This window comes from Polypterus senegalus, chromosome 1, assembly GCF_016835505.1.
Source record: "Polypterus senegalus isolate Bchr_013 chromosome 1, ASM1683550v1, whole genome shotgun sequence".
Lineage (NCBI taxonomy): Eukaryota > Metazoa > Chordata > Cladistia > Polypteriformes > Polypteridae > Polypterus > Polypterus senegalus.
Window position 1 is genome coordinate 79,786,798 of NC_053154.1, and position 15,661 is coordinate 79,802,458.

The 15,661-nt window shown below is 37.5% G+C and overlaps 1 protein-coding gene across 2 annotated transcripts in view; it reads right to left on the reverse strand.

Moving 5' to 3' along the window:
- il6r (interleukin 6 receptor) overlaps positions 1-15,661 on the reverse strand; it is a 78,338-nt gene that overhangs the window by 18,731 nt on the left and 43,946 nt on the right. For both annotated transcript variants that reach the window (XM_039751744.1, XM_039751736.1), the window contains exons 3-6: positions 13,137-13,260; positions 11,593-11,765; positions 11,063-11,223; positions 1,039-1,180 (exon numbers count right to left, since the gene is read on the reverse strand). In XM_039751744.1, the coding sequence (XP_039607678.1) occupies positions 1,039-1,180; positions 11,063-11,223; positions 11,593-11,765; positions 13,137-13,260 (600 nt within the window). The remainder of the gene's footprint in view (positions 1-1,038; positions 1,181-11,062; positions 11,224-11,592; positions 11,766-13,136; positions 13,261-15,661) is intronic.

Sequence of the window (15,661 nt, forward strand, 5' to 3'; positions counted from 1 at the left end):
TAAAGTACTTAATATTGTCTTGTGTAATAGAAGTTAGTGTTGCTTTTCCTGAAATTACTGTTGCAGGTCTTTCATTGTGTGTTTACTCACCACCCAATTTAAAGAAACCTGTGTGCTATTATTGTTAAATTTTAAGAGTTCCCAGTCTCTTAATAAAACTGGGTGGTGTGGTTGGATATTTTAATGGTGTCTAAGTTAGATTACCTGTGAGTGTGACCAGACACCTGTTACACTTGAATTTGGAAATTACCCCTACACAAATATTCGCTATGGAAAATCTGACTGCCATTTTGGATGCCCACAAATTGATTCAGATTGAACATTAAAAAAAACAGAACTTCTAATTGTAGAATCAGCCAGACTATTCAAAGAACTTTGTGTCCTTCTCACTAAACCTCAGTTTTTGCTAAGGTACAGAATCATCCTCTATGACCATTCTTGGAGTTGTACTTGACAGTAAGACAATTTTATAATCTCACATCACTGCTGAATTCAAAGCCTCATTTCTCATCTCTTTCTCATTTCTATCATCTTTTATATTCCTTTGTCATTCTTTCATCACTTCAAAGTTGGGTACTGCGATACTTTTTTTAATGTTCCTCCATAATGAAGTATTAACAGGTTATGAGAGGTTCAGAATGCAATTGTCAGAATACTTATCAAACAGCTGGCTCATTTACAATGATTTTCTGAAGAATATGAAACTTTCTTCAAAATACTGCTAGTTGCAACACCTGTCTACACTGTTTTTACCACAGAAATGTTTTAGGCAACCAGGATTATCTGATGCTGGTAACTTGTTTCAAAACTCCACTGCACACCTCTCAGCAAACACATATTCAGCTTTATGACTCCTGCTTTTCATATATGAGTCTCCAACCACCTTGAATAAATGGATTCCTTCGAAACGTACACAATTTAACCTAATAAGACAAAAATCATACTTATACTCGTCTATAGCTATCCAGCTGCTATTGGTTAGTTCAATTAAGAGATGCAAAGTGTGCAGCCATGTTTTCTCATTTTAGAGTAGCTTACCTGTCCAAGTGATTCCATAGACCTCCTGACTCCATTCACTCCAATTGCCATTAAACTCATCTCGTGCTCTCACTTGTACAATATAAGTAAACCCGGGAAAAGCATCACGGACTACTAACCATCTCTCTTTGATGTGTGAATGCTGTAATACAAGAAAAACAAAATAGCCTGTTGTATAGCCCATTTCAATATCACACAATCTTAAAATCAAATAGACTTGGAAAAACTAGGGAGGCAAACTCATGGTCTTACGAAACATTTTTTACAGTTGAAAAGTTAAATAAAATTACCTGTATATTTTCAAACTATTCTACTAGATATTTAGAATTATGAAAAATGACTGATATGCTCTAGTTCAAGGGTCCCCAAATCCGGTCCTGGAGGGCTCCAGTAGCTGCCGGTTTTCATTCTAATCATTTTATTAACTGGTGACTAGTTTTTGCTGCTAATTAACTCCTTTCTTTTCATTTTAACTGGCTTGTTTTTTGAAGATTTGTTTCCCTGAATTTCTACATCTTTCCTCTGAATTACTTAATTTCTTTCCTTAAATGGCACCCAAAAAGAAATTAAATGTGAGGTGAGTGAGCCAACATTAGACCAACTAAGTCAGGGCCTCAAACTCCAACTAATTTCACTCCAACCATTTGCTTAATTAGGCACTGATACTTGCTGTTAATTAAACTCGTTCTTTAATTCCGTGGGTTGTTGCTGCTCCTTATTCTGCAATAGCATACATTTCCAAAACTGTTGATTTTTCTAAGACTAATAAAATGTTTTGGGGACCTGAGCAGATCAAAATTCCTGAGACCTTCATCTTTCTTTGTTTTGAGATATTGTACAATTTACACACTTTTCTGGTCATGCTTTGGCTCATTTTGTTTCTCATTATTGTTTGGTTGTTAATTAAGGAAAAAGAAACAATGAAGGAGTCTGAGTCCTCAAAAGCAAGTCAAATAAAATTAATTCAAAAGAAGCGAATTAGCAGCAAAATAGGTCACTATTTAAGAAAAAGGTTAGATTGAAAACCTGCAGCCGCTGTGACCAACCAGGGGCCTCATGTATAAAAGGTGCATACGCACAAAAATGTTGCGTAAGAACATTTCCACATTCAAATCGCGATGTATAAAACCTACACTTAGCGTAAAGCCATGCACATTTCCACGGTAGCTCATACCCTGGCGTACGCAAGTTCTGCACTCAGTTTTGCAGACTGGCGACACCCAGCATCAAAGCAGTGCTACTGTTCCTATGTAGTTACCCTTTCTTTTTTAGATCCACAGAGCTTAGAAGCTCAACCCTATAGGGGCCCGTGGTCACTGCCAGGGGGTGCCTAGATGCCTGAGGAGCCACACCCAGAAGTGTTGGGGGGATGAAGACCAGGGACACCTGGAGGGCCGGCGGAAGGTTATTGGGAGGCACCTGGAGCTCGTCTGGGTGAGTATAAAAGGGGCCGCCTCCCTCCATTCGATGGAAGGAGGAAGAGAGACGGAGCTCGAGAGGAGAGGAGAGGAGAGGAGAGGAGAGGAGAGGAGAGGAGAGGAGAGGAGAGGAGAGGAGAGGGAGACGGACTGAAGGAAGGCCTGGACTTTGGGGAAGTACTGGGGCTGTGTGTGTCATCTTTGTAAATAATAGAATGTACAATAAACGTGTGTTGGGTCAACTATCGGTGTCCGCCTGTCTGTGCCCCACACCGCATATTGTTTATTAGTTTAATGCATCTGATTATAATTAACCTGTAACAATATAATGGTTTACAGAATGGTCAAACTATTCCAAATACCATAACTGCTTTAGCTTTGTTACTCTCACTGCACCTTCTCCTTTCAGCTGCTCCCATTAGGGGTTGCCACATCGGATCATCTTTTTCCATATTACTCTCACTGCACCACTCAGAGTATTTATGTCACTGTATCTGAGTGTGAATCACAGCTATACAGCAGCTGATCGGAAAGAGAATTATCGGTATACAGCATCAAGCACATGCTGCCTTAGCCATGCTGTCTATTGAACTGCTCTCATACGGCAAACGCTTCAGAGCCTTTTCTCGCGGTTCAGAAACAGTTTCATCCCAAGAACTCTAAACGCACTCAATCATTCAATCAAGTGCTCCATGTAGAACTGTTTGAACTTACAAGTACAACTACCTCACTGTAAACTTGCGATACAGTTATAATATTGTACAACCTGAGCCACTTTATAAAGAGAGTATTTGCATATGATGACGATATAATTTTTAAGATGAAATGCAGCAAAATATGTTTATTATATTATACAGATAAAACTTTAACTTTATTTAAATAATCTATATTGTTAATAATTAAACATGTGAGGACACGGTGCCACAGCACTAGCGAGCCGCTGGCGCTCCGTTCACGGATTGTTTCTGCCTAGTGCTATATTCCTGCTGGTGCTGACGTGACACTGGAAGGATAGATGGATAGAATAATTAAACACGTACTACGAAGATATTTCAATGTTCCTTAAAAGTTTTGAAGAATTGCCATTCTAAGCTTACAGATGGCTTAACGTCTATTACAGAGCTGATTGTATGGCGATTGGGTATTTGGAGAAAAAAAAGGACAGGAATTGGAAGTTAATACGTTTGAAAGAGACAGTACTGATACAATAAAGTATTTCATTTAAGTTTGTGCATAGCGCAGCATGCATCTTGCGTGAGACATGAACAATCACTGCGCCACCGTGTTCCCATGTTTAATAACATGCTTTAACTCCTATCATCATGAAAATTATATCTCGTATACATCTCAGTATTTTAATTATTCAGAGAGCTGTAGTATCACGAATGTAATGAATTCTGTGTCCTGTTGGAGGAAGAGAAAGCCCAGAGGCACATAGTGATTCACATACATAGAGAACATAGAAGATCAAATACAAAACAAAACATTTAATGTGCTACTTTAGTTACGATGGGATTTGAGAAACTAGTAAATGAAACAATTTTAAGATGAAGTTTATGATATTCTACTTTAATGACAAAATAAACTATGTGATTAAAGTGGAAATTTCGAGATTAAAGTTGACATTTCGTGCTTTTTTCCCACTTTTTGCCTATTTTTTTTCTCTGTACCCTAATAAGCTTTCATATGACACTCAGACGGTGGGGCTGCGACTCGCCTTTTCACGGCAACTTTGATATCTGACAATTTCTTTTTTACTTTGGGCACTGTGTGACTTTGTAAACTTGAGCTATCGAGTTTCTCCAACACACTATGTCACTCGATCAACTTCCTTTTGTTGTTTATACCACTGTTTAAACCAACAAATAGTACGTTTTTCTTTGCTTCCACTTGGTATTCGTTGAAATTCTATTTTCCCTCATGCTTTTGCCATTACCTTTTCACAGAACGCTGAACTTAAGGGCTATTTATATTGATTTGCATATTCAAAGAGGTGTAATTCTGGGAGGAGTTGGGGTGGGGCAGCAGGCGCGTGCAAGTGTGTTAATTTTCATGCTGACCGGGATTTACTTGGAAGTTGGTGAATGCACAGATTTATGCATCTGGATTTTTTTGTACGTAAACACATTTCTGCTTTTGTGCTTACGTCATGTTATAGTGTGAATTCTATGCACGGCCTTATGCATGAGGCCCCAGGGCTGAAGTCACAACCTGTCACAACCAAGACTCTTTGCTTTCAAACTTCCTTTACTAATTGTATATCTTTGAACTTCTTAAGATGTCTTCCTAACTAGATTTCTAGAGTGCAAGGTCATACAAATCAAGACCCTATCTTAGCAGCAGAATAGCATGACATCAGCGCATATTGGGTAGAAATCTCATGCTTTCAGGGCGCAGTTATAGTGCAGCTACAGCCCCATTCAGAGACCCCAGTCAACCTACTGATCCTACTGAGACATTTTTAACTAATTTCTTCAAAGTTCTACAAAATAAGCCTGTGTTGGCTTTACAAACTACATAAATTTCTTAACAGTGAGCATTAGAAAAATCTTAGTTTGTTTTCTGCAAATTCATGAATAACAATGTGTGATATATTTTAACATTGCTAATTTTATTGCAGCATATTAAAAGGGTAAGTAAGAGCAACCTTCTTATGTTTAATAGTTTTGTTCTCTGACTTTTCTATGCTTTGTTTGGCTAGTTTTAAATGTTTTTATATCAAACTTGGGTAAACTGCATATACAGTAATATTTATTTGAAGATATACTTGACCCAAATTCTAAATATATATATATTGTCATCCTTTCAAAAACTGCCAATGGTCAATTAAATTGATTCCAGACTACAGCTTGCCACTTGAGATGATCTGCTACTGCCAGTGCTTGCAAAATTTCAAACTCACTGGTAGCCATTCAGGTAGGCACTCTTCAAATTTTGGTAGCCCGAAAAGAATTTAAGAAAAAAAGACAATTTGTTAATGTAGAAACTTAGATATAGTCAAAAACACAACACAACACAAATAGCAACAATCATACAAAAATTACTTAAGATCAAGTAACAATCATCAACATCAATTAACATAAATATGCATTGGAATCTAACTGAATTGAAACTTGTACAAACAATATGATGAATTTAAACATGAATTAGTCTGTGTCAGATTCTGAATCTAAGGTCTCAACTAAAATCACAGATGACGAAGTGCCACTTGACGTTGCGGTCACAGTTTCATCAGCTTTGTCCCTTGGCTGCTGTGCATTAGTTTCCATTTCTATAGTGCAATATGCAAATGAAATATCTCAGTGAGAGGGGAGGTCCTGTAGAAAATTGTGGAGTGTGGAAGGTGCAGGAATTGAAATACCCTATCTCTGCATTGGTGAGGAGGAGGGGAAACACTATGGAGTATGATCTCTGTTAAAAATAACTCGTAATAATTTAAGTCAAAATTACATTTCATATGTGTCACTTAGGCTTGCGCTTCTGAAAGTTACTCTTGCTTCTGAAAATTACAAGTACAATTCTGAACTGTCAAAAATATGCCATTCGAAGACCTTTGAAATTAACAAATTAACCGCAGCGCATTTTAAACTTTACATAACGTCTTAGCCGAGTGTTCATATGTTTGTTGTAAGTGTAGAGGAGAGCGAGATGTTGCAGAATGTTCCCAACCTTCGGATTTTGACACTCTTGGTCATAGATTTGGGGTTGGGGTGGGAAGCACGGAATTATGACAAAAATAAATAGGAAAAATAAATCAAAGAAGTGTTAAATATGACAACAACTACATAACAACATTAAATATGGGAGATTGCAAGTTCTTCCTGAGTCTGCAGGGGTTTCCTCCCACGGTCCAAAGACATGCAGGTTGGGTGCTTTGGCAGTACTAAATTGTTTGTGTGGGTGTGTATGCTCGCATATTTTGTGTCACTTTTAATTATTTATACTTGCATTTCATGTTGTTATTATTTCATTAGTGTCACATTTGACAATACTTTTATTTATTTTCATTTTATTTATTTGTGTATTTATCCATGCATCCATCCAGTTTCTATGCCCACTTTATCCTTAACAGAGGCAGAGTCACAGGGAAGCTGGAGCCTATCCCAGGATGTATAAAGCTCTTTTCTTTTGTCTGTGCCAATTAAATATCACATAAATCTCATTCATCAGCTTACAATGTGCCACCTTTACCAGTCAGTATTACCCATCTAACCATGCTGGGACAAGACATCCATTTTGTCACCAAGCTATTAAAATAAGTTGGTCCAGTGCCGTTTAACCTTTTACAATGGTAACTGAACATCACAGTGAAACTTATTCATTGGAAATGGCAAGTTTGCCTGCCAGGCAATCTGACCCATGAACTCACTTTGGGCCAGGCAAATCTCAACTGCAACATAAAAAAGGAATCTTGTCACAAAGCTATGAAAATAAGGGTGGCAAAATGCTGCAAAACTCTCTACAGTGCCTGTTAAACATCAAAGTTAATCCTAGTCATTAAAAATGGGAATGTGATAATTTTGCCAGTTAATTTGAGACAGGTGCTCACATTGGTCTGTGCAAAACTCAACTTCAACTTAAAAAAGGCATCTGCATTTTCTTAAAACTGTGACAAATAGGGTGGTCCAACACCATTTACCCTTTTTACAGGTGCTTTAAACTACACAGTTAATTTCCTTCATTGCCAAGTTTGCCAGTCAGTCTGACCCATGTAACCTGGGACAGCAAAACTCAACTGCACTTTAACAAAGGTATTCATTTTTCTCTGAAAATCAGAGTGGGTCAACGGCATACAATCCTGTATAATGCCAGTCGAACATTACATTGAAATCTGTTCATTACATATATGGGAATATCACAAATTTGCCATTCCATTTCACCCATGCACCCAAAGTTCAACTGCAACTGTTCTCAAAACTAGTGTAGCACAAAGCCATCTCCTAAAATCCAACACCAGTTCCTTTGGTCTTACTGGTGTTCATGTGTAAGTGGTTTGAGTCGCACCATTTAACAAAGTCTTTGATTAGCTTCCTGTACTCCTCCTCCTGCCCACTCCTGATACAGCCCACAATAGCAGTGTCATCAGCGAACTTTTGCACATGGCAGGACTCCGAGTCGTATTGGAAGTCTGATGTATATAGGCTGAACAGGACTATAGAAAGTACAGTCCCCTGCGACACTCCTCAGAGCCGACTATAATTTCTTAGAAGGTTGGCGTCCTTCAACATCTGCAATAAGATGCTGCAGATGTTCTACCAGACGGTTGTGGCAAGTGCCCTCTTCTATGCGGTGGTGTGCTGGGGAGGCAGCATAAAGATGAAGGACGCCTCACGCCTGGACAAACTTGTTAGGAAGGCAGGCTCTATTGTAGGAATGAAGCTGGACAGTTTAACATCTGTAGCAGAGTTACAGGCGCTAAGCAAACTCCTGTCAATCATGAAGAATCCACTGCATCCACTGAACAGTGTCATCTCCAGGCAGAGGAGTAGCTTCAGTGACAGACTTTTGTCACTGCCCTGCTCCACTGACAGATTGAGGAGATTGTTCCTCCCCCACACTATGCGACTCTTCAATTCCATCCGGGGGAGTAAATGCTAACATTACTCAAAGTTATTGTCTGCTTTTACATGCATTTTTATTACTATTTAATTTAATTTTTTTTTTGCATCAGTATACTGCTGCTGGATTATGTGAATTTCCCCTTGGGATTAATAATCTATCTATCTATCTATCTATCTATCTATCTATCTATCTATCTATCTATCTATCTATCTATCTATCTATCTATCTATCTATCTATCTATCTATCTATCTATCTATCTATCTATCTATCTATCTATCTATCTATCTATCTATCTATCTATCTATCTATCTATCTATCTATCTATCTATCTATCTACCCTCTGCAGTGCCCATTAAATATCTAATTCCATTCACTGGATATGGGAATGTGCAAACTTTGCCTGTCAATCTGACCCATGTATCCAACTCAGATATAACAAAGGCATCTTGTCACAAAGCCCTGAAAATGAGTGTTGCTCAACATCACCTAGCACTTTGCTGTGCCCAGTACATCTTACTCGTTAGATATGACAGTGTACCAAGTTTGTCATTGAGCTGGGCAAAACTGAACTGTCATTTAACAAAGGCACCTGTTTTGTCACAAAACTTTGAAAATGAAGTATGTCCAACTTGATGTAACTCCTTTGTATCCAATCAGCTCGAAAATTTGGAAAATTGATTATTTTTTTTCAAATAAAGGGCCCATTTTAGTGATGTACGTTAATATCTTTTTATGCTGCAGGACAATTTGACTGGCTCTTAACGATGAATACTATAAGTAACTGCTTTGCACATGTTGTGTAAATAAGAAACTGGAAGCGAAAAACTTCCAACTCACGTTCTCTCCGTTGGCTTTACACCAGACCTCCGATGACTCACAGATGATGTAAATAGAGGGTCCAATGGCGCAGCCCCGTGATGGGTTAGTGTCACAGCCTGGGCTGATTGCCCATGGAGTTCACTAAATGCTGCTTGGGAAAACTCTGGTCCCCGAGAACTCGTTAGATCACAAACACGCAACACCGTGGGTGGCAAATGAACCGACAACCAAAGCTTTAGCACGCATATATGGAGTAAGATCGCTGTCAAAAATAACTCCATCGTTCCACCTTTATGGCACATGCATAGCAACAAAATTCGATAGAGAATGCCTCGTGCGTCCAATAACGTATTTTGACAGTTTATTCATGCTTGAGAATTGTACTCGTAACTTTTAGAGGCGCAAGCATATTTTTCAGAAGTAACTTTTAGAAGTGCAAACGAAATTGACACGTGTGAAATTTAAACTTGACTTAAATTATTACGAGCTATTTTTATAAGCGATCTTACTGAGCATGGAGCGGTACGTGTTTGGACGATACACGTTCTGGAGTTTGAAACTGATGAGCTTTGATTAATTGCCTTCCAGCTAAACACAGTCCTGGCCTTGGGAGATGCCTCAACTTTTTAATGGTTTTCGGTCTTGATTGACTCCTTCACACTACTCGTCTTTCACTTCACGGCCCAAAAGCATGGTGCTCTTTCGCTCTCATTCCCCTCTACTCGACAGTTCACTCCGCACTGATCCTGAACACCATGCCTTTCCTGCACAGTGTGTGCTCCCCCTCCCTCCCACCAACGCCAAACAGAACATTTCTGCTTCAGCATCTTTCACACTCCATGCTATCTCTCGCGCTCCTTCCACCTTTTTTCCAGGGACATCCCCCTTTCGCTGAGATATTTCATTTGCTTAAAGCATTGCGCCTTCTAAACGCACAGTGCGGCTCAGTAGCTGTCCAGCCACATGGCCCTTTGAATCTCCAGCCTGATCATTACACTATGAAAGAGAGAAGAGAAGTCAGTCAGTCAGTCAGTAACTGTCCAACCCGCTATATCCTAACACAGGGTCATGTGGGTCTGCTGGAGCCAATCCACTCTGTTGAGCAAAGGGCACAAGGCAGGAACAAATCCCGGGCAGGTCACCTTCCCACTGCAGGACACACACACACCCACACACCAAGCATAATGTAGGATCTCCAATGCACCTAACCTGCATCTCTTTGGACTGTGGGAAGAAACCGGAACACCTGAAGGAAACCCAAGCAGACACTGGGAGAACATGCAAACTCCACGCAGAAAGGACCTGGGAAGCGAACCCGGGTCTCCTATCTGCGAGGCAGCAGCGCTACCACTGCAAAAAGTAAACTCAATAAACACACACAGGCATACACGTCGGGCAGTGCAGTGTAACAGTTTGGTAGCACGTATGGAAAAGTTAACAGCCCAGGGACGTCAGTTATTGATTTTGCGAGCCCTGTGTTGCTAATCCAATAAAAGGATTTAAATGAGATAGAAGACCAAAATCTACAAAATGAAATACTTAGTCAAATTTATTCAACATACACCAATAGACATTTTAAAAGTACTAACTAAAATTAAAATTTTAAAATATGTTTGAAAGATATCCAACATTATGCCATCTGAATGAGGATAAAGTCACAAGTTTCTATTGTCTATGGTTTTAAAAATAACAACTCTTCTCTACATGACAGCAAAAACTGTAAAACAAAGTGGGGATTTTAATTTGCCACAGCACCCTTCCAGAAAAACAAAGACACTGTTAATAAAAATATTGTTTTAATGCATAAGCCAAAATGTTGTATTTAAGAAATGACATGCCTTTTTGAAAGTATAACTTTCTTTCATTTCAGTTTTATTATTTTAATTATGGTTTAAATATCAATCACATTGATTGTTGTGTTAGTTCACAGGGTCCTTTAAACATAAATAAATCTGAGCTTTGAAAATAACGTGACAGAACAGGAAAGAGTCTTGCAAGTAAATTGCACTGCAGAAGACATTGTTTTGTATTTGCTTTTGGCTCCAATTCCCTTTAAAATAAAACACATTAATTTCATCTACTTCTTTTTTGTCATGGGTTGTTATATTCATATTAACACATAAACACTGCTGAAAAATTATTTTTTTATCCGGATATATTGTAAGTTCTACTTTCACAGGAGTAACGTCACTGTGTGCTAAGATTATCCAAGTCTATCACTTACCTGTATAAACGAGTACTGGATCTTGGTTTTATAGCGAACTTCGTAAATCAGCTGATAGAATACCGTCTTCCAGCTTGTAGGTTTTGACCACTGAATCAAAAGATGCCGGGTGTTTGTCTTCACTCCCTGAACAGACACATTGATTGGTGGATCTGGCTTGACTGGTGGGGAGAGGAATACACCAAAAAATAAACTTAAACCACCTTCTTGTTTTTCTTGGAGAGATATTTTATTATCACAACTGAAAACGTGTATCTACCAGTCTATCTTAATTATAGATTAGCAGATACATGCTTTAGTAAATAATGTTTAGTCAAAAGGTATGCATTCTCATTTGAAAATTAAAAGGAATACAGCAGCATCTCTGATAGGAGTGCAGTCACCTATGGACGAAGTGAAAAGCTCACTGGTTTATAGATATGAGTGAAAAATATAAAAATTAATTCAGTGGGAAAACTCCATAATGTTTTTAGATCAGCATCCAGCTAAATTCAATTAAAGAAAATGCATTATATTGCTGTCAGACTCACCTATCTTGTCAGCATGAAAGGAGAACTGGTCAGACGTGGAGCCCACACTATTGGAAACACAGAGACTGACCATGTAAAAATCATGGTCGCCCTCTATGTGGGGCAGGATACAAAAGCATTTCTGCTTAGCGGTGGAGTAACTGCAGTTGTACCGGGTAATGTTTCCAATCATCCTATGGGAAAGACACTGTACATTAAATGTTAAAAAGTAAAACCCAACCAGTTTTTATGATATCAAATCAATTTACTTCATTTGTTGAATACAAAGCACAGCAGCAGTTTTCAACTTATTGTTAATTCTTCCATAATGAACTATTTTAAAGCTATTTTCTTGATATTCTTAATATCCAGTAATTTGTACATGTTTCACATAAGGCATTACAGTATTACTATTCCAGGGAAAAGTAACTAAGCTTTATTTTTAGAGATTCTAGATGATAATAGAATGGCACAGTGGGTAGCACTGCTGCCTCACAATAAGGAGACCTGGGTTCGCTTCCCGGGTTCTCCCTGCGTGGAGTTTGCATGTTCTCCCCGTGTCTGCGTGGGTTTCCTCCCACAGTCCAAAGATATGCAGGTTAGGTACATTGGCAATTCTAAATTGTCCCTAGTGTGTGCTTGGTGTGTGTGTGTGTGTACACACCCTGCAGTGGTCTGTCGCCCTGCCTGGGGTTTGTTTCCTGCCCTGCGCCCTGGGATTGGCTCCAGCAGACCCCCGTGACCCAGTAGTTAGGATATAGCGGGTTGGATAATGGATGGTTGGACAGATGATAATACAGTATGTGCATTATGAAGTTTAGGATCAACCAAGTAATGACAATATTTTTCACTCAAAGTGTAACTTCCTCCTTTTCTTTCTGTGGATTTACACCTTTCTGTTCAATAAGCTCACAAATACACTCACACACACACACAAACATACATGCATGCCCACACACACACACACACACACACACACATTAAAACACACACACACTCACATATAACTGTCACTTCCTGGCTTGTGGCCTGAACTCCTCTGTCATCATGTCATACTTTTTTGTTTAGCATTTACACTGGACCTTAAACCTTCCACTCTATTCCCAGACCTGTAAGCAGAGTCTAAGAAAGTTGTAAATTACATATTAAGTGAATAATTCTCAATTAATAGTTTTAATCGGTATATTGTTTTCTGATCAATTAATGTTTGTTAGCAAAATTTACTAATATGTTATAATTTAAATCAGGCTGTGGGATATTTTAAAATTTCTGGAAGAATGGTCAGGACCAATATATCAAATATATATATTGTATATATATTAAAATTTTCAGTTTTTTTGACACTTTCACCACATCTTTAAACACCTATATTAAACATACCTCAACAGAAAAAATAATACTAATTGATGCTCAAAACAACATAACACAAAAACTGTTAGAACGGCACTATGACTCAATATCACATCTGAATAAAGGAAATGGAAAGCAATTTTCTATTGAAAACGCTGTCAACTGACTTTAGCCATTTATTTACCTGCTCAGTTTTAAGAACATTAGAAACCTACCCTTTCTTAACACTTAACCAGCATTTTGGCAATGGAGTAATCTTGTTCTGAGAAGTCCACTCACATCTGATATTGTTATTAGGCACCTTTTGATAACATGTCATGCTGGCCGTGCTTGGAATCACTAAAAAAAAAACACAATCAAAGAAAACTAAATAACAAATACAATGACAAAATACTTTATACCATAAACTGAAGTCTCCAATTAAATACAAGACCTTTCTTTTTCTCTGATGTATACTTTCAGTTATTCACTCTTTTATTTGTAAATTGTGTTTCTATAAGAACATAGAGAATAAACAATCATTTTATTACAATTAACTGGCAAACATTTCTCCCTTTCTATTAAACAGAATCCTGGCTATTGCTGTATTATATTTGGAATTACTTTCAGCTAACATATACTGCAGATTTTAATAATACTTTAAATTTCATATACATTAAAATGTAATTCATACTGTATATTATTTCAATTGTGTTTAGTGAAACGTTTCTATTTTTTATTTTCTAAATCTTTGCATATTTTAGATCAAATGCTATGTGTTCTTTATCAAAACCCTAATAAGATTTCCAAGTTTTATGTTGTTGTGTGCAAGAAAAGTAATTAGCCCAACGATTCAGCAATGATTTCACTCACATTCAGCTGCAATAACTGCAGTCAAACATTTTCTGTGATTGCTGACCATTTTTATACATCACCATTACCATTTATTTCATGGTGAAATACTGCTCATATCTAGCATGCATAATTCACTTCAGATACCTAAAAATCACTTCTGTAAAGGATTAGAACTGGATTTAGAGTTGTAACTTCTTATTTGTTTAGTTTGTTGCTCTTTTTACAGAATTCTGTGATTCTAGGCAGAATTCTTGGTTGCTTTAAAATGGCAGGTTTTTCACGTACCAAGCTGGAAAAGCATCCCCTTCACCATCATACTATCACCACCATACTTTATGGGACGTATGATTTCCTTAGGGATTGGATTTCACAAATCTTAATGCAACTCATATTACATTTTTGACTCATTGGTCCATAAACCAAGCCTTCAAGAATGTTATGAATAATCCTTTTGCAAAACTGTCCTTGATATTGACCCACTATTATGCGAATGTCTCATTAGTCCTATTTTATGGGTGCCATGCAATAGAAGTGCTAGATCATACAGTATATTTGGTAATTGTATCCTTACATCAACACAAAGCTCTTTGATCTGTGTTGTTAAACTATTCCTGTTATTCTTTGGCATGAGAAAATGCATAAATGATATAGGTCACACACATTACTTAGGTGGTACAAATGGCATTTCTGTGATTCTGTAGTGATGCTAACCTCTATAATATCTCTTTTAGAAAATCTTTTAATTTACACCACAAAAATATAGCAAAAATTCTGTTAAAAGAAAGTCACCAAAACTCACTGCCCTTTACAATGGTTACAGTTGGTCTAAGCAGTCTAATACACTATTCACGGCTCCCTCTTACAGGACTATTGTCTATATATCCTTCTGCGGTCTATCAGCTCTGTAAATTTTGCTTCTTCCCAGGTGGAAGTGTCCACTTTCTGTAGAGGTTACGTACAAGCAGGTGATACCATCTAATACCTCATTAGTCTTACCTCAAGTTATCAAAACATCTTTTTATTATCATACATATCTACCTTGGGCAAGAGTACATCATTTGATGTTTCCTGTACTGGTGATGTACCATCAAAAGCTGAATGTTTAACATTTGATGTTGTACTTTAGCCACCAGTAAGTCATTTTTCAGAAAAAAAATCAGCTGTAAGAAGGAAAGAAACAACTTTTTAAAGTAATTACTTTTTCATTACATTCACAAAGAAAAAGCAAAAGTGTTTCATAAACAGTCACTTTTCGGTCAGAAAAGAGAGGTGGAAATTGAAATTAAGTTAATGACGCATCACTTCTTCTTCCCCCTCTTTGTCTCTGGCTCAATGCAGACTGGAGCCTATATAGATCATAATTTCTAACAACCATAACAGAGCAAAAAGAAAGCAAAATGATAAAATCACTGAAAAACAGTGATCACAATATAATTAAATACAAAGTAGTCTACTTTGGAGACCTTAATAGACTTAATATTTCCAATTTTTGCAATTATTTACTAAACGTATTGTACTTCTTCCTCCCCAAAGTCAATTTACTGTATCTGGTTAGAACAACTTTATTGTAACCAAACCAACTACAGTCCCTCAACATAAACTGCTAGTTGAAAGTCATTAGATAGCATCTCAAGTGGGCATCTGAAATTTGACTGGGGTAAAACTAAATTTTTATTTTAAGCATTCTGATGCAAACATAGTTATTGTTCTTTAAAAAATGTTAAGTTAATAAGGTGTTGATAAAGCAAAGAATCTGTAAACTACAGAATGACCACTTCACTGCTATACTATTGAGTGCATCTTTTCATTTTATCATGATATTACAGAGTCAATGTTTAAAGTTGATATTCCATCTAAGTAATACTGTTGTAAAAATCTCCAAGATACCAACCTAAACCTTTGGGCA